This window comes from Canis lupus, chromosome 3 (genome assembly GCF_003254725.2).
Source record: "Canis lupus dingo isolate Sandy chromosome 3, ASM325472v2, whole genome shotgun sequence".
In the NCBI taxonomy this organism is placed as follows: Eukaryota; Metazoa; Chordata; class Mammalia; order Carnivora; family Canidae; genus Canis; species Canis lupus.
This window is the reverse complement of record NC_064245.1, coordinates 474980-494371: the sequence shown is the minus strand read 5'-3', so window position 1 is coordinate 494371 and position 19392 is coordinate 474980. Positions and strand designations below refer to the sequence as shown.

The following is a 19392-nucleotide window of genomic DNA, read 5'->3' as shown; positions in this document are numbered from 1 at the left end:
GTGGACAGCGGGGCCGCCCTGGTTCTCGGCAGCTCACGTATTCACTGACACGTTGGCAGGAACCCGCGAAGGCCGCAGCTGCCTGACGTCTGAAGTGCGGCCGCCGGGGCTCACGCTCGAGGCACATGCGAGCGCTCGGCGTCTGCACCCTGTCGGGCCCATCCGGTCCTTGAAGTCATACCCGCGAACCAACTTGCTTTCTCTCCTTAAATTGGGGACCTTGTCCCTGTGCTGAGTCCCCCAAGGCCATGGTCTTCACGCAGACGTGACGGTCTCACGCTTTCCTACCCCGGGGCTCGCCTGCCGAGTCCTAGGAGGTGACTCGGTGAGGCCCTGCTGACGGCCAGTGAGGCCTCGCCCCTGCCGGGCCACCCCCTGCCCCATACAGACCCCGTAAAGGACGCGGGGCATCGCATCCAAGCACTTCTCCAGCACCCTGCCGCTTGGGACACGTGCTCTGAGCAAACCAACTAGGAGTGAGGGGAGCGACCGACGCAGCTTTAGATTTAAAAGCAACACGTGAAGCTCGCTACCTCGCCTCACAGGATCCGGGTTTGTCTCTGCAGCGCACAGACGCAAACCCGCAAGCGCCACTACGGGGCAATGGGCCACCCTTCGCCTCGTCTCCCTCGGCCTCCGAGGAGCACACCACGCGGTCGCGGCCTCTGACTCTCCCTGCCGTGTCCCTCCCTGCTGGCATCAGCATGTACGCTCCCCCGGTCTCGCCTCCTCCTCCTGCACCGGCTCCCGCTGCCCTCAGTGTGCTGGGAGGACCCCACACGCAGGCCACGGCACCTGCTTCTGTCCCCGCGGCCTCACCCGGTGCTTCTGCGTCCCCCGGCACGTCTGCGGGGCCAGCGCTGGTCCCCCGGGTGGCCCGCACACCCAGCCGCCCTCCCCACACCTGCACTTGCACAGCTAGTGGGTGGGCGATTCAAAGCTCGCAGGCCTGCAGGGCTTGGAGCCTCCACCAACACCAAAGCTGTGCTTTATCCACATATATGAACGTCCTTGATCCACCACTCCTCGAAGCGGGAGGGAAGGAGGGATTGTGTTTTACCGCGCGCCAGAAAATTAGCTGGCTGAAAAAAGTAGAGAAACACATCTAGATTTCCACTGCACACAAAAGAACTGTCATAAACGCAAATCGACATTCATTTGTGAGCGCGACGCACCTGAAGAACGTGTGATGTTCCACGCTGCACTTCCAAAGATGCTTGCAGGCCGTTTTGCTTCGAGCTTCAAAAAAGAACGAGGTTTCGTTGCACTGGAAGTAAAAAAAAAGGAAGAGAATATGAGTGACCGGGGGCCGTGATCGCATCCCGATGAGAGCAAGTGGAAACCGACCCCTGATGCCAAGGGGATGCCCGTGAGCCCAGGGCTCCACTGCCCTGGTATAGGACATTCAGGCCAGGTCTACACAGATGACTAGGGACGCCTGGGGGGGCTCGGCAGTTGAGCACCCGCCTTCGGCCCAGGGCGTGACCCTGGGGTCCCGGGATCGAGTCCCGTGTCAGCACGGAGCCTGCGTCTCCCTTGGCCTGTGTCTCTGCCTCTCTCTGTGTCTCTCATGAATAAATAAAAATAATAATAATAAAAATTAAATAAAATAAAATTTTTAAAAAATAAATAAAAAACAAACCGATGACTAAAGAGAGTCAGGAGGAGCCGACGTGAGCAGTGCCACCCGAGCAGCTGCAAGGACGCTGGCTTCCACGTCCCGCAGCCAGGCATCGGGTGAATCAGAGGGGATGACGACGACGACGACTGGATCCCGCGACAGGGGTAAAGTACGTCACGGGAACACACTGAGTGTCAACTAGTACTTTAGCCCGGTGGTCACTCACCTACGTCCGACCATAGGAAATAACTCTAATTGCTACACTCTTGAAAACTGTTAATTGTTGAAAACGATTGTAATTGAAGACTCGATTGTTATATTATACAAAACACTATTTTTTTTAAGTGACTAAAACGCAAGTACTCGAATAAACCGCAGGCTCTGTGAAGCTCTGCAACGGGCTTTCACCTGACACAGACCTTGCGAGCTCGCGTGCAGACGCGCCCCGGGACACGGTTCCTGCGGGCGTGCGGACACAGAGTTGCCAGGGCCGGGGTGACTGGAAGGGCCTGCCCACCCTCTAAGAAGGACACGACAGCGCAGGCATGAGTCTCCCCCACGTGCGCCCAAACGAGAGGCTCATCTGCAGGATGCACAGGCATGACGAGGGCAGGCCAGTCCATGCAGCCGGCGGCAAGGCCACCCAGAGCCCCAGAACCTCGCGCGGCTGGGGAAGGAACTTCAGATGATCCTGGGGGTCCGTCCTGGGAAACGTGACCCAGTGAGTGAAGGATCGGGGCTTGGGGTGGCAAGGGGATGGGTGGCAAGCTCAGGCTGCTTCGATTTTGAGGCGCCCACGGGGACGCAGACACGCCGAGCAGCCCCCACCGAGGACCCCACCACGGGCCCGAAGCCGGGCTGCAGGGTAAGGCCACACGGGCTCCAAAAGAAGGTGACGAGTCTTCAGGGGCGCTCGTGAAAGGGGCGGGGATCAGGAAGTCAGGGCTGCGGGGGGGAAGAAAACTCCACGGATTCACAAAGGGTTTGTGGAGAAGCAAGGGACTCGGGGGGCGGGCATGGACAGGAAATCACGGCAGGTCCTGGGGGGCTCCTGGGGGGACGGGAACGCTGGCAGTGGAGGGCCTTCCTCCTCTGCTTCCCTTCCCTTTAACACACAGTGGACGCACATGGTGCCAGTGCCGGCAGTGATCCAGGGGCACGCGGAGAGCCATGGCTGCCCCCACCGTCCTCATCCCCGACGTGGCCGCTGGTAAGATACCCGACCACGACAGCCGCGTGTTCTCGACTCACTGGGTCACCCCAAGAAATGACGCACGGCCGTTCACTCTAAAATGATTTTCCCTGTGATTCGTTGTCAGCATAAATGGCTAAGAAAGTACGTACAGACGGGCTGTCCCGTCCGCTGCCCGGTCACCAGCTTTCAACGGTGACAGCACTGCCGGGGCCAGGGTGTATGGACGCGACCACCGGGGCTGGGGCATGGGGGATGTGACCACCAGGGCCAGGGTGTATGGATGTGACCACCAGGGCCGGGGCGTGGGAGACAGGATCACTGGGGCCGGGGTGTATGGGGATGCGACCACTGGGGCCGGGGCATGGGAGACGTGAGCACTGGGGCTGGGGTGTATGGACGCGACCACCAGGGCTGGGGCATGGGGGACGTGAGCACTGGGGCTGGGGTGTATGGATGTGACCACCGGGGCCAGGGTGTATGGATGTGACCCCTGGGGCCAGGGCATGGGAGACGTGAGCACCAGGGCCAGGGCGTATGGATGCGACCGCAGGGCTGGGGTGTATGGACGCGGTGGCTGGTCAGCGGAGCTCTGTGACATGGACCCTTGAACACTGTAGCAAGAGCATCCACAAAGACATTGAGACTCAAGTGCCCGGGAGCAAACTGCAAAACAGTCACCTAATTACCTATCACCCAGATTTCCAAAAATGGAGGAGAAACCAAAAAAAAAAAAAAAAAAAGATTTCATCTTAAAGCAGATCCCCTCACACTTTTTTCATTTTATTCTCCATAAACGTCTATATTCTTGTTCTTTTCAAGCGGAGACGCAGGCACAGGACATTCAAGATGCTTTTCTTCACCATCACCTCGCGAGGGCAGCTCCCACAGGGCTGGGCTTTCTCAAGTGTCCCGGGTACGATCCCATTAAGGGAGCAAGAGGTTCCCACGGGCCCCTAATGACCCTGTCGTGTGCAAGGGACAAGCAGGGGCTCGTTCCCCGTCGACACAGGGCTGGGGGCAGGGCAGTCCAAAGACTGCAAGGAGGGCGCACACGACCGAAAATGAAACCAGGAATTCTGAATCAATTCCATGCACCTCTGCCCCTGACGGTCGCCGCTGACGTGGATGGGCCTCAGGTGGCGCAAGGTCTCTGCCCCGAAACCCGTTTGCAAACAGACGCCGACAGCTAGCAGCTTCGCACCCGCTGGCGGAAAGGGAGCAGGTCCGGACCCTCCAACATCCATTCCAACCCACGTGACCTAAGCGCCGAGGGCCCCCTTTGGCAAACGCGCTCACGCGGCCTCCCAGCCTGTCACGTTGACAGGAGAGCTGAGCCCTGAGTCTGTCCCCCACGCGGGCTCTGCACACGGTGGGGTGCGGTGCAGGCCTCGGGTGCACGGCCCTGAGACCAAGGCCGCGGCTGAGACCTAGAGTCAGACATAACCACAGAGTCGCGTGTCCCGAGTCCCGTTAGTACAGGATTTTACGATAATTTTATTCCGTGCCCTGAGCAGGTTCACGTCACCCGCAGCTTGAGTGCCACGTGGCGGTTTCACGGCCCCTAGGTAAACTCGCTCATGCTTCTAGTCCCTGCACGTGCTCAGAACTCAGGACCTGCAGCCTCTGGATGGACCCCACCCCGACCGCCTGTGGCCTCCACGCCCCACCGGCCCCCAGGCGCTGTCTCACGGGAGCCACAGTACGGCCCGCCCTCCCACCCCCTGGAACCCTGGGCACCTGTCTACTGGGTCCCATTTATGTTTGTCCCGCCTCCGAGGTCACAGCGGTGACCTCGGGTCCACTGCATCGGGAATCGTTCTGGAAAGATCAGTGCTTCTAATGGCGACAGTAAGATGCGGGCATCGTGGGTCCTGGAAGAGCCAGCGGCGGGGGCAGGGGTTGCCAACCCCCAGGATCCACGGAGGTTGAGGGGAGGGGACCGGGAAGGCTGAGGGATCCAGGCGACAGCTCGCCGGTGCCTGCACGTACTTGCTGCATGTCTGGAGCGTGGCCTGGGGGCCTGACGGCCGTCAGCAGGAACACCACGAGGCAGCCCCCCGCTGGGGAAGCAAAGGCGAGGAGCGGAACTTGGGACAGACACCAAGACAGACTCCGAGACATGCCCCGGGGCCTACGCGTCTTGAAAAACGTCACAGCAAACGGCGAGCCTGAATGAGCAGGGTTGAATGCGGCAGTACGGGGGGAAAGTGGGCGCCATACGTGGCCCCGCGGGCCTGTGAAGGGCCCAGACCACGTCCCCCAACACAAACCACCTTCTTCCTGGGAAAGGAACTTGGCGAACTGTCCTCTTACTCTTTCTTTCAGTTTTCCCGTCCGGGGAACTGACAGCCGTGGTATAGAGCTCATTCTGTGTCCTATTTGAAGACATTCATGGACGCAAACCCAGGCATCCAGACGGGTTCCAGGTTCCTGTCACTCCATCTGTCCCCGGGCTTCTCTTTAGAGAAACCACGGCATTCACTAAAACGTTGGCATTTCTGTCTACTACTTGCAGGTTCATTCTTTAAAAATTTTATTTCGTTTAAGTTCAATTACTTAACATGTATCAGTCTCGGGGGTTCAGACTCACCAGCCTCCCACGGGAACTGGTGCCCCCCATCACCCCAGTGCTCATCACCCAGTGACCCCTTCCCCTCAGCCCCCCACCCCCTGGAGCGGCCTTTGTTTCCCAGAGTTAAGAGTTTTTAGGGTACATCTCCTTCTCTCGTTTCATCTTATTCTGTTTTTTCCTCCCTTCCATGTGATCATGTTTTCTTCCTACAATCCCACACGAGTGTCATCCTGCGACAACTGCCTTTCACAGATTTATTTTCTTAAAGGTACCCTTTACTCCCAGTTTACAAACGTTACAGGTTCTTAGATAATACGTGTTACTCAAGCTTGTTAAAATGAAGGCAAACCTGGTAAAAATCTACCAACGCCCAATTTAAAAATGTCTTACAGCAGAATTTTACATTTCCCCCCCCCAAAATAAGCGGCCCGTGTGATTTGATTATAGAGAAGGTCAAGACATGTAACAGCAAGTGAAGCTGAGGCGAAAGCCAGGCCCTAGAAGCCCTGCGTGCCATCCCACCGTGGCGCCGGCTACCCTGCTGCCCAGACTGGGCCAGACCGAGGTGCCCCAGCAGCCCTAAGCCTCGTGAGGCCAAGACAATCCCGATTCAGAGACGTGGCCAGGAAGGCATCTATTTTAATTCCAACTTCAGACTGGGAGCATTCAACCTCAAAACAACCCTGAAAGGCAGACTTTGTCGTTCTCACTCTATAAAGAAACAGAAGCGGGCAGCTGGGGGGCGGCTCAGCGGTTGAGCGCCGCCTTCATCCCAGGGTGTGACCCGGGGTCCTGGGATCAAGTCGTGCATCAGCATGGAGCCTGCTTCTCCCTCTGCCCGTGTCTCTGCCTTGGTCTCTCTGTGTCTCATGAATAAATAAAATTTAAAAAAAAAGAGAGGATCCCTGGGGGGCTGAGCGGTTTAGAGCCTGCCTTCGGCCCAGGGCACAATCCTGGAGTCCCGGGATCGAGTCCCACATCGGGCTCCCTGCATGGAGCCTGCTTCTCCCTCTGCCTGTGTCTCTGCCTCTCTCTCTCTCCAGGTCTATCATTCATAAATAAATAAATAAATAAATAAATAAATAAATAAATAAATAAATAAATCTTTTTTAAAAAAATAAAAATAAAAAAAAGAAAGAAACAGAAGCTACACGTTACCCGGTGAATCGTCCAAAGTCAGGACAGTGGGAGGCCTGGACCTAAGCCATGCAATTCGACCACAGGCCTAGCAGCCACCACCCAACCTGAGAGACGCCCTGCAGCTGTGGGCGTCACGTCCTCACACGTTGTGCGGGAAACACAGGAGGGTGCAGGAGCTCCAGCCGGAGGAGGGGACGCGGGAACACCTAACAGAGCTACGCGGAGCACTCACACCTACTCCCGGGAGCTTACCCCAAAGGCACTCCTGCGACAGGACACACACACGCAGGCACAAAGGCACTGGAGGAAAACGTATGATTGCAAAGTGCCGAACACCAGCTGCCTATGTGCGCACGAGACACAGAGCGCATGGACTATGTACGTGCCCCCCAGGAGCCCCACGTCGCCGCACTAAAGGACGGGGAGCGCTCCATGGACTGGACCGCAGAGGGCTCTTACGGCCTGAGAGAACGCGAAGCACCAAGGCGAACGGCAGCACTGCCCTGCGGGCAGGAAAGTTTTCTGTGTGCTTCGCTGAGCAGATGGAAGCACAAGAGGGATGAACCATCCAGCACAGAGGCTGGCGACCCACACACAACGGTCGGGAAACAGGGACGGAGGATGGGGATTAGTCACCCTGCTCTGTGCTTTTGTGTAGGTTTGGCTTTGGGAAGCATGTCAGCCCCGGGCCCTGAAAAGGCCCAAAGTCACCCGTGAGCAGTAACCACACCTAACACCCAGATGTGCACCTTTCCCTCCCGTAGACAGAACCAGGGCTCGCTGGAGACGTGGCTGCTGATGGGGTGGAAGTGGGGCAGGCACACAGTCGGTATAGGATGCACCTGAAACTCCGTGGTGCACCGAAAGAGGGAGAAAATGATGCAAAAAAGGCCAAGGTTAGGTCAAAAGGCCCGGGAGGTCCTGCTGAGCACGTCTATGATGACCTGGGAGCACACAGGTGCGGTCGCGGACTGCACCCCCAGTGGGGGAGGCAACCAGTGCTCATGCAGGTGGGGCAGGGGAGGGATGGCGTAAGGCCAAGGGCTGACTGGTGAGCGGCGGGTGCGCAGCGGCTGGGGGCGGTCACAGCAGGGGCAGCCCTCAGGGGCCCCTCGGCCTACAAGGAAGTGCCGGAGAGGGCCGGGGTACTTGTGCTGAGTGAAATGACCTACCCGCAGATTACTTACTGACTGTAAGGGAGGAAAAAGGGAACCAGGAACTATTCAGTGCAAAACGGAGTCGACGTCCCGACTAGGTGACCCAACCCCGTGAGACCAGGAGACGAGCGGTTGCCACGTGGCTGCAGACGCAACGGCCCGAGGAGGGCACGACCGCGGACGTGGCTCCCAGTCAGGAACATGGGACACGACAGGTGCACGTGACGGGAGAAGTTTCCTGGTTTGGTTTTTAAAGATCTTATTTATTCATGAGAGACAGAGAGAGAGAGAGGCAGAGACCCAGGCAGAAGGAGAAGCAGGCTCCATGCAGGGAGCCCGACGCGGGACTCGATCCTGGGACCCGGGGTCACAGCCAAGCGTCCTGCGGTTCCACCGAGCGCGTCCTGCCCTGGACCCGCTGAAGCTTTTACAGTGTGTGACCCCGAGACCCCCGGATCACCCAGAAAACAGCCGTGTGTGGGGAAGGAGAGGAATGGAAAAGGGAAGGCAGTGAAACCCTAACAGGGACCGGATGGGAGGCCAGGGGTGGGACCCCATCCTCTGCAGTACTTTCATTTTTGCCACTTTGTATGGATTTGGCGTTACTGTCACAGGACAGAACATCCGTACGTGTCTCGTTCCCCCGAGGGCGTGAAAGCCCGTGAGGTGAGCGAGGCCGCTGGGCTTGTCCACAGTGCGGTGCTCTGGCCGGGACTCCGTGGGGCTGCTCCACGCTGGGCCGGGACGTCTCCGCACCGTGGCTTCACCTGCTGCGGACCCACAGGGTGTTCCTCACCCAGCACCTCGGCTTCCCTCTGACCCCCGCTGCCACCCCAACGTCAGTGGCAGCTGATGGCCTCCATGCCCAGGTCCCTCACAATAGGGAACGTTCCCTGCCCTGCCTTCCTGCCCTCACCCGGGGTGACGTCCTGGTGCCCCCTGGAACCATGGCCTCCAGACCCCAGCTGTCGCCCCCAGCGTCCAGGGCTGTCCTTCCAGAATCCTCTACGCCGCTGTCACCAAGGACGCAGCAGGTGTTGGATGGACCCTCCTCGTCACAGTACCCCTGGGCTCTTAGTTCCTCCAACTTAAGAAACAAACCAAAACCTCCTGGCCCGCTGCCCCGACAGCCATGCTCCCACGTGGCCCCGTCACGCCGAAATTCAAGAGCTGCCAGGTCGCCCTCGCCCGGTCCCACCCCATCAGCTCTCCAGTCTCTCCCTAAGAAACGCGCATCGGGGGTGGTCTCTCCCGTGAGTGCCGCGAGCACCGCGGCAGGCTCACATCTGCAGGGGGACCCTGCCTGGGGGTTCTCAGGGGGCGCGGCCTGGGGCTCCCCCTGCAAGCCAGGAAAGTGGTCCCATCCATGCCCTCCCACCTTCCTGCATTCAGCAGCCGCCCCGTCCCCTCCCGACCTGCCACCTTCAGCCTTGGCCACAACACGGGGCCATGGTTGGCCCACCTGGTCCAGCCGGTCCGCCTCCCACCTGCCCGGGTACTGCCTCTCGGCCTCCTCCGAGTCGTCCACCGGGTGGCCCAGTGTCCGGCTCCGAACTCCAGGCTGTGCCAGCGCTGCTCAGTCTCCGCATCCTGCCCGGACTCTGGTCCTGAACGCTAGACTCGTAGATCCCACTCATTAAGTATCTCCGCTTAGGGACAACGTCTCCTGGGGTGCCCAGCGTGGAGCACCCGCCTTGGGGTCAGCGCGTGACCCCGGGTCCTGGGATTGAGTCCCGCGTCGGGCTCCTGCATGGAGCCTGCTTCTCCCTCTGCCTGTGTCTCTGCCTCTCTCTCTGTGTCTCTCATGAATAAATAAATGAAATCTTAAAAAAAATAAATGAATACACGTCTCCCCTCACACGCCTAACGGGATGTCAAATGTAACGTGTTACATGTGGGACCCCTGGCCTTCCTCCCCAACCCTGCTCTACCCAAAGCTCCTCGCCTCGCCGGTGAGCAGCCACAAGCTTCCTGTCTTCTGGCCGAACACCGTTGCGTCAGCAGGACTCCGCTGTCTGCACCTCCCCACACCCGGGAAGCCGTGCGGCTGCATCCAGAAGCCACCAGTTTCTCAGCACCTGATATGTTGCTACCTGGTCTGAGTCATCAGGCTCTTTCGTCTGGGAAAGAGCATGATTTTTTGTTTTTTATGCATTATTTTTATTTTTATGCATCATGTTTTTAAGATTTTAACTAATCCCTACACTCCACAGGGGCTCAAGCTCAGGACGTCAAGCTCGAGAGCTGCTCGCTCTACTGACTGAGCCCGCCGGGCGCCCCTTGTCTGCATTCCTTACATAAGCATGAGCCGCTCGACGGGTGAACAGGCTACAATGTTCATGCTCCAGGAATTCTCTGAAAAGCAACCATTTGAGACTTTAAAAAAAAATGTAAACCACTTCTAATAAACACGTATCCTTAAAACCAAGAGCTAACACGTAAGCAGTGAAATAGTGATATTTTCATTAAAATCACGACCCAGTCGAGGATGCCGTATATTACTAGATCACGTAACGCCGAGCCGTAAGTCGTGATCAACGCGATGAAATATGAAACATCAACAACAGAAATGAGAAGATAAGTCGCATTTTTACTTGCAAGTGACATCACTAGATACCTACAAAAATATATGAGAATCGAATTAAGAACCCTTGGCTAGCACCCAAGAATCCAACAACACAGCCAGGGCTGAAATCAATGTAAAATTCCATGATTTTTGCTTCCAGCAGCAGAAGCAGTTGTAAGACACAACAGGAGGAAAAACCGGATCCACGAAATCAAGGGGAAAAAAGCCAAACGCATGAAACTAAAACACATTGTCAAACACCGTGCAGGCACATGTGAATAAATATAATAAAAAAGGAGACGGATCCCCGGGTGGCTCCGCGGTTGAGCATCTGCCTTCGGCCCAGGGCGTGACCCTGGGGTCCCGGGATTGAGTCCCGCGTCGGGTCCCTGCGTGGAGCCTGCTTCTCCCTCTGCCTGTGTCCCTGCCTCTCTCTGTGTCTCTCATGAATAAATAAATAGAACCTTAAAAAAAAGAAATGCTTATAAAAGGATATTAGATACGAGACCTGTGTACAGAACCGCGTAAGAGGCAGCCTGCCTACGTACGCAAGACGTGCGCTAACGGGGCAAAATCTGAAAGGAGCTGCACCAAAATAACAATCACTGCCTCTGACTTTGAAAAAGTGATTCTCATGGTCTTCTTTGTATTTCCCAGACTTTCTACCATCACCATGGAAGCCCTTTCTCCTAAAAGACTTTATTTTCTGGGCGGTACTACTGGAGGCACAGGGCCAGTTCTGAAGCCTAAACAACGCACAGGAGCACAACGGTAATGAGCCGCTGAGCCGGTCAGGCGACCTGGTGTCCGCAAAGATGGGTTCTGAGCCGCCGATAACCGCCGCTCCCTCGAAGACGAACCACCGAACTCAAATGGGACTCGGTTATACCCAAGGAAGAGGGAACCGTCACTTGCGAGTGGAGGGAGGGTCAGCTCACGCCAGTGCATGCTCCGTGGATCAGGCTGCGTCATGCGCTGGGAGACACGCAGTCCCGACAAGCGGGGCAGGCGGTGCTGGTGGCACCGCGTGAGCCCGGGCGGCCCTCCCATGTGCTGGGCACCCACAGCCTCCCTGCGCACCCGGGCCCACTGCCTGGGCTGCCGGGGCAGGAAGCAGAAGGAGCGTCCCAGCCGTGTTTAAGCTCTCGGGGACTCGTGGTCCAGAGCATGGGTCCGGGGCGGGGGTATATTCAACCTACGGTCCCTGTTAGGCCTAATAATCAACCTAATGCTATGGTTAAGCAAGCGGCTGCCTCGCGGAGAGACACCCCAGTGGCGACAGAGGCAGGCTGCCCAACGAGACGGCCCGGGACACGGAGTGCTTTGCTTACATGACTGTCCTAGGGTAAAAATAATAATAATAATAATAAATTCCCTTTGATTGGAGCCTGAGTTCAGCACCGTGCAAGGGATCGATGGCACCACGTAACACGCAGCAGCACGCAGCGTCTCAGGTGGGCCCCAGTACCCACTCCTTGTGCACACTGGGCCAGAGCCGCGTGCGTGGAAACGAGGTCATACCGCAGACACCGCCGTTAAAAAAAAACACAAAAGGTACCAGTTCTGTTATTTTTGTTTTCACCGAATAATGAAGACTCTAAAAGACATTGAAAGTTCAAGCGTAGCTGCAACTACGGTAAAGTTGCAAGGTCTTTCTGAGTCAGGAGACCTTTTAAGGCTGCCTTAGGACAACATAAAAGTGGTTGACCAAAGGGCCTCAGTCACAGCACTAAGGTATACGGGGGAAAATGCCCGTGAATAATAGTGGTGCTGCCACAAAAAGCCTTATTTCTTATAACATTCCTACCAAAAACATGACCTGGTTTTTCCAACACATGAAGGAGGCCTTCCTCCTTGCAGTGAGTCCCGTGAAACCAGGAGCAGGTCGGGGGAAAACCACGCGGCAGATGGTGGTTGATGATGTCCTACTCCACAGGTGGTTCCCATTCAATCCTACAGCGCATCTTTTAAGGTTGACGCGTCCCATCAGCAGTTGAACAGAACTAGACTGTTATAGGCTATTCGGACGTGGGTGGATCATTTTCCTTAAAATCTGGAATTTCCCCTCCTTACACATTAAAACTAATTCCAAGATCCACGTTTAATCTCATCAACGAACAGCCGTCGGTCACAGCTGAGCGGGTTTTGCGGGTGCACAGGACACAGCGTCCGCACGCCGGGTCAGCGACGGGGGCGCGTGCCGCGTGCGAGCACCTGCTACCCATGAGACGCCTGGATCTCAATGTCCATTTGATGCCACCCACTTGGGTGTTTGGTCCACACAGAACCACTACCAAAGCCACACAAGGATGAGTTCTCACACATGGTATTTTCACTAATTTATCCCATAAATGCAGCTCTGAGTAACAGGCCCTCCGGGGGGGTCACATTCACAGGCGGATTAAAAGGAAGCTTTCACATCCTCGCCTTTTTTTTGGCGCCGTTTCTTAAGAGCTACCTGTCAAGGCCTGAAAGCGGCCGCGGGCTCCCGCAAGTACGGGCCCAGTACCCCAGCGATCCCGTAGGACACTGCCAAGCTTGGGGCACCTCTGCCTGCCTCATGCCCGCCTTTAAAAGCAGCCAGGATTTCCCATGCGGTGCATCACCACACTCAACTAGGGAGACAACAGAGGCGGGACTCCCCACAGGTCCTTTAATGTAGTTTGGGACAAAATCAGGACCCTCTTCGTCCCATGTGCAGCTGCACACTTCCGGTGATATGATCCCACCTTCGTAGATAGGTGACTCTAATCATGACGATCATCTCCTATTTTCTCTTGTGCCCTTGGAAGGGTTTTTTCCTCTTTGCCTAAACTACCAACCAGCTCACTCACTCGTACTCGCTCCCCTTTCCCTTCCTGGACAAGAACTCGTGCACCCGAGTCGATTAACCGGGCTCCACGCGGCCGAGCCACAGAACACGGCGGTTCTACTTCCCAAGGCCTTTCGCATCATCAGGGAGCAGAAACCACTTCCCTCCCATTAAGCCGCGCACTCAACGGAAACTTACGTCTTTTCCCAGCACTCTGAGTTCAAACTGTGTCTCCTTGAAGTGAACCTTTGTGATCCGTGGCCTGAAAAACAAAGCAGGAGGTGGGGGTGGCCTGGTTTTGTAAGAATCAAGCTTTTAGCAGTTCGGGGAAGCTTCCAGTGGAAATGAAGGGCTCATCCCCGCTGCTCTGCACGAGGAGGGTGGAGGGTTCCCTGCGGGTCACGCAGCTCTGGATGCCTCCTGACGGGGTTCTGTGCATCCTCCTGGGCTGCTCCGGCGATGCACACAAGCCTGCAGCCCCAGGCCCGGCATGGGCTGCAGGAGCCTGCCTGGCCTGAAGGCCTCCCCGCGCAGCATCAGCGCCTACACTGCAATGGGGACGGAACCCGACCCCCCGCAATCTGCAGGGCTGGACAGTCCGGAGCCAGAGCACCCAACATCCACAAGGAAAATGCAGACCGAGATGCACCCAGAGAACCCTTACCCGGATTTCACTCCATAATCCATCGACCCCTGGAAACGGTCTTTCCGCCGACAAGCCCCCCGACGCCCGCACGCCGCGCGGGATACCACTGCTGCCCCCCAAGGTCTACTCACCAGAAATACTTCCCCACTTGCTTTTTATTCTTGTAGACGACGACACCAACCGGTGTTAATCCTAAGAAGTACTCAGATTTGTTTTCTCCCTGCAGAAACAGACACGTGCCTATAATCAACGAATTCATTCGCGGCAAAGCCCTTTGTTGAGCTGAGTCTGGCTGTAATACTGGGTCAAGCTTCTCAAAGACTAGCTAAGCTCTCGTAGTTGCTAGCTTGCTGCTCTTTTTTTTTTTTTTTTCCGAATTTATAACGAAACATTTTCTGAGTATATTCACCATTCGTGACTTTAAGACGACTCGAAACAGGTAAAGATACCATCTCCCATGCTAAAGACTCAAAGCCCTCACTTTGCAGGCAATGATAAATCCTAATGAAAAAAACGAGATTCTGAAATGAAAAAGTCGGGAGTGGGCATGAAGGACAGGCATGCGTCTACATAGGTTTTATTTCTACTCTGAGGTCAAATAACAGCCTGCAAAGTCATATTCCCAGGGAACATAAGGCAACCAACGTGTTTTGAAAGAATACCAGCTGTTGCCCACTTTTAGTTCTAAAAATTCAATCTTAAAGGAACGTACAGAAGATTCTAATGAAACCCATTCATTTGCCATGAATTCCTAACATCCACAAAAGTGTTTATGAATCAGGATAAGCATTACACAAATGCTGAAGAATTTTGCCCGACGTTGTTTCTTTACACATTTCCTACAGAATGTATTCCTTAAAAAACTAAAAGCCTGACGTGGTTTAGAGGTGTCTCTTAAATGGCAGTGGCACAGAGCATGTAACAGGTAACGAGACTGGAATCTAAAATATCCGGGAACTCCCACTTCCCTGAAATACATAACTTCTACTTCCATATAAAAGTACACTCGGGGATGCTGCTGACTCCTTACAAACAATGAGAGTATTTCTCGTTTTAGGAAACTCTGATGTGTACGAGACACACTGAGAAACGAACGCACGAATGCGTTACTCGCATTGCGGTTTCATTAAGGTTCCCTAAAAATCACGTAATTTACTGGCCATCGTGCACCCATAACCTGGAGCCCTTCATATTCCTGTAAAGAAGGCGGCACCTGGCTCCTTGTCTCGAATCATTAAATTTGACTGTCTCTAACTAAACTCTTTCATAAAATGAAAGGCGGGAACATTTCAACCTCGCTGGCAAAGAATTAACAATTGGTGACCTTAGAGAGGCGGCTTCGGGGCTAAGACTTGGGTCCAGAGCACCCAACACGGACCGGGTGTGACTGTTCCCGGACTGCATTCGGCAAGCTTTCATCAGCTGCTGGGGAAAATCTGCAAAAATGTTTCTACTGCTGGGGCGGCAGTGACTGTGGGAAGCAGCGCCCCTGACATTAGGAACCTGCACATCCAACACAGGCCCACCAGCTGCTGCACCCGTACTGGTGCCCAAAGCCTGCTTCTCTGGAAGGTGATCTCATGAGTGTTTTTCAGCCATAAAATCTACTTTTGGAAAATCCTCCTGTTTTCCGTCTAATGCAATCAATTATAGACCCATTTTAAATGGCTCTGACATTTAGCTAAGCCCTCCAGAGCGGTTATCCAGATTGTGTTTTCAAGCCCAGTTAATTGTCTCCTACACGTGGAAACGTAATCACAGACTTTTAAGCAAAACTCATTAGGGTTGAATCCACGCAAGAGATTCTTTGTGCTCAAAGAGCACCGGTGGAAAAGCATCACGTGCTTGCTAACCGACAGGATGGCAGCTTTCCTTTGGGGGTTTTGGTGACTTTTTAAGAAAAATGTCATCAGCTTAAAAATACCTCGTGTTAATTAAATGCTACTCACGTAGACAGGATGGAGGTCAACGCCGTACATCTCCAGGGACTTGGCGGTCCTCAAGTAATTCAGTTCTGCCTCGGAAGGAGTCTGACCCCTACACTCAGCATAAAAACAGTGTCTGACTTTACTCAACGGTACAGGGCTTACAGGCAACGTCCACCATCTTCACCCCAGTCACCGGAACAATAAACCATCCTCTGTGTGAAGCAGACTTCAGTCTTGGTTATTTCAAGAAGCCCCTTACCTTCGTGGTGACACTTGCACTAAGTGCGTCTCGTTCACCAAGCCCAGTTTTGCTCAGCACGGCCAATCCCAATGTCCCGGCATCTATTAAGAATTCTGTTTCAGAAAACCCCAAAGAGGTTGAGAATATAAGCACTTGACTTAAAAAGTGCCTCCTTAAAAAAAAAAAAAAAAAAAGTGCCTCCTTTACAATGAGCTCAGCGTCTCCACCAGGACGAAAGGCGTAAGAACGGTTACGGGTGGGGAGAAGAGGGTGGGGTCCCCGGCACCTCGCTGGGGTCTCGGGAGACTCTCCTGGGCATGTACGTAGTTTGAAAATGTGCTAGAATTCATGATTTATAAAAAAAAAACACTTGCCATTTTCTTGATTCAAAGTATAGAAATCATCCCCACATCTTCATTGGTGATAATACACGTAAATGGTACTAACGAGCGTGAGCATCTGCCAGGAATCACCACAGATGAGTGGAACCGTGTGTGTGTGTGTGTGTGTGTGTGTGTGTGTGTGTGTGTGTGAATGTAACTAACACAGGAAAACAGATTTTTGGTTAACAAAAGGAGCTATGAAAAAAAATTTTTTTTTTTATTAATAAATCCTGCATGTCAGCTGCGGTACTCTGCAAACCCAGCAACCAGACTGTGATTTTGAAAATCTGTGAAGAATCTTCATTACAAATTAGACACGAGAAAGCTCCCCAATCTCGATCGGGCTTTGATTCTCTTTGAAATAACAGACTGTCAGCACCGTCACAGAAAACACGTAAGGCCCTTTACCCAAAGCTCCTCGGTAATTTAAAAAAAAACCCATGTAACTGTCCTTTGAAACTGCGAGAATTAGTATTGTCAAGAGGTGCCGAACACCCTGCTCGCTCACGTTGCAGCAGGTGCTCCCTACATGTCCACCTCAGCGAGGCCTTAAGGCCAAGGGCTCGGTGATCAGGCCGGAGAGCTTCCCGCGGCTGCTAATAAATACGATACGGAAAGCCTGGGTTCCCCGATTGCGGTTCGGCTGGCGGCCGACCTCTGCTGCTACTCACTGCGACACATCCTTCAGGCAAACATTTTTTGTTGACCAGATTAATTCTACATTTCCCCCCCCTTCACTGCAACATATTGGAAACCAAGCAAACTCAGGAGAGAATGCTGCATAGGAGGCAATAAAGCAAAGTTAATCAGCATAGAGGATTTAACCAAAATAACTATAATTAAATTATAACTCCAATGCTGCAGGCCATTAATTGAGAATCCTGCTAGGGGAGCGTGGATGGTCTTGGAAGCGCATGTGATGTTAACATAACACCCTTCAAGGCTCCACGCTGGTGTCATCATGACTTCCAGATTCATTGCTATCGACTGAGTAGGACTCTGCTTGTAACTGCAAAGGATTTACACACTGCGGACAGACCATATCCAGAAAACGCTAAGGCTTCTGTGGCCATAAAATAGGTTTACAGCTGGAAGAATGAATTTCACAAGTTACTGATAACTTGTAAGATAGAAAATCGCAAAATACAATATATACAGAATGATTTCATTTGTGTGAAATCATACGCACATAAATCCACACACAATAAATTTTCTCCGTGGGAATTTATGCATAGAGAGGAGTCTGAAAGGCCATTAATCAAAAATATGTTGACTTCCAGTATTGAGATTTCCTCTTTCCTTTAGATATTTTATTCTACTTTATTTTACCCTATTCTATTCTATTTTACTTATTTGACAGAGAAAGCGAGAATGCACAAGCAGGGGGAGCAGCAGAAGGAAAAACAGTCTCCCCGCTAAGCAAGGAGCCCGATGTGGGGCTCGATCCCAGGACCTGGGGTCATGACCTGAGCTGAAAGCAGATGCTTCACCAACCGAGCCATCCCGGGGCCCCTCCTTTACGTTGTTTAAATTGCTTAGGTTTTCTATGAGCATTTTTCCTGTTATAAGCAGGAAAAAAAAAAAAAACTTGAGAAAACACTAAAATGTTCAAGGCACAGGTGAAAATTTTTTCATTCTAGAAACTTTGCATAAGACTGCCACTAGCATGACTGATGGACGATGCCACGTAAGACATGATTTGTTTTCTAGTTTTGAGATACAATTGACACAAAACATCATGGGATTTTAAGGCGTATAATGTGTTGATCTGATACGCTCGTACACTGCACGATGACTACCACCACCCGGTTAGCTAACTCCTTCACTCCGTCAATAAGTACCACGTCTTCTTGCGGGGAGAACATTTAAGATCTGCTCTCCTAACAACTCTCAAGTATACCGATGGTCCTCGAGGCCGTTACCCTGAGTGAAATAAGACAGAGAAAGACAAACACTATGACCTCCCTTGGGGTGGAATCTAAAAAAGCCAACTTCCTAGAAAAAATGGCAGTCACCACAGTGAAGGAAATAGGGGCACATTGGTTAAAGAGTATGAACTTCAGTACAATGATGCTCTGGGGATCCCACGGACAGCATGTTGATTATAGTTGTTAAAAAATGATTCTTACATTAAAGTTTTATGAATCCTTTCTATGGCTTCTTCAAGTTCTTCCTTCTGATCGGGAACAAACCGGTACTCCGACACGTAGCCTGTGGTGTGTTTATATGGGTCATAATCTCCAAGCTCAGCTGAAAAAGAAATTGAATTTGTTTCCACTTTAGAAAAATATCCCTAAAAATGTCTTAAAGCATTGCCATCATGCAGAAACATTTTCTTCAAGTGTTTATTTTTAATAAATTCATACACAGCTTCCGTTAGTAGAAAACTGTAACGGGCATATGTGAGTCGTATAAATAAAATCTTGTCTTAAAAACCTAAGTTCTGGGATCCCTGGGTGGTGCAGCGGTTTGGCGCCTGCCTTTGGCCCAGGGCGTGATCCTGGAGACCCGGGATCGAATCCCACGTCGGGCTCCCGGTGCATGGAGCCTGCTTCTCCCTCTGCCTGTGTCTCTGCCTCTCTATCTCTCTCTGTGTGACTATCATAAACAAACAAACAAAAAAAAACCCTAAGTTCTGTATTTTTCCTTTCTGGAAGACTGTAACTATCATCATTACATTATTAAAATTATTACATTATTAAAATTATGTTATTACATTATTACATTATTATTAAAATTACATTAAAATTTTCCTCCCTATGGTAATCCACCTTCCAAGCCCAACCCAGTTCATCTACATGACAGTCTTCCTAGGATATTATTTTTTTCTAGACTCTTCTTGGTCTGCAAGTGCCACAAAGGCAAGGACAGGCGGTCTCACTGCCCCCAAAATGACAGTGCAATCTGGAGCTGCCCTACATAGTTGCCATACTGATGCCAAGAGCTGCAACGCAAGGAGTGCCACACGCTGAGCTGCAGCTGGCGTCTGACCACATGAAGTCCCCACAATGGCTACCTGAGGACAGCGTGACCTCTGGGGCATAGCAGCAGGGGGCAGGGGTCAACAAACCAGGGGGGGTTGTAGAAGAAAAGGGATTTTCAAACCCTCCCATTCGATCAAGAATCAATGA

At 53.0% G+C, this 19392-nt stretch overlaps 1 protein-coding gene across 1 annotated transcript in view; it reads right to left on the bottom strand.

Moving 5' to 3' along the window:
• The window catches only part of EPB41L4A (erythrocyte membrane protein band 4.1 like 4A), a 180716-nt gene that overhangs the window by 58692 nt on the left and 102632 nt on the right, over positions 1 to 19392 (bottom strand). The window contains exons 6-10 of the mRNA XM_025438026.3: positions 18391 to 18511; positions 15659 to 15746; positions 13841 to 13929; positions 13262 to 13325; positions 1176 to 1267 (exon numbers count right to left, since the gene is read on the bottom strand). Of these exons, the coding sequence (XP_025293811.1) occupies positions 1176 to 1267; positions 13262 to 13325; positions 13841 to 13929; positions 15659 to 15746; positions 18391 to 18511 (454 nt within the window). The remainder of the gene's footprint in view (positions 1 to 1175; positions 1268 to 13261; positions 13326 to 13840; positions 13930 to 15658; positions 15747 to 18390; positions 18512 to 19392) is intronic.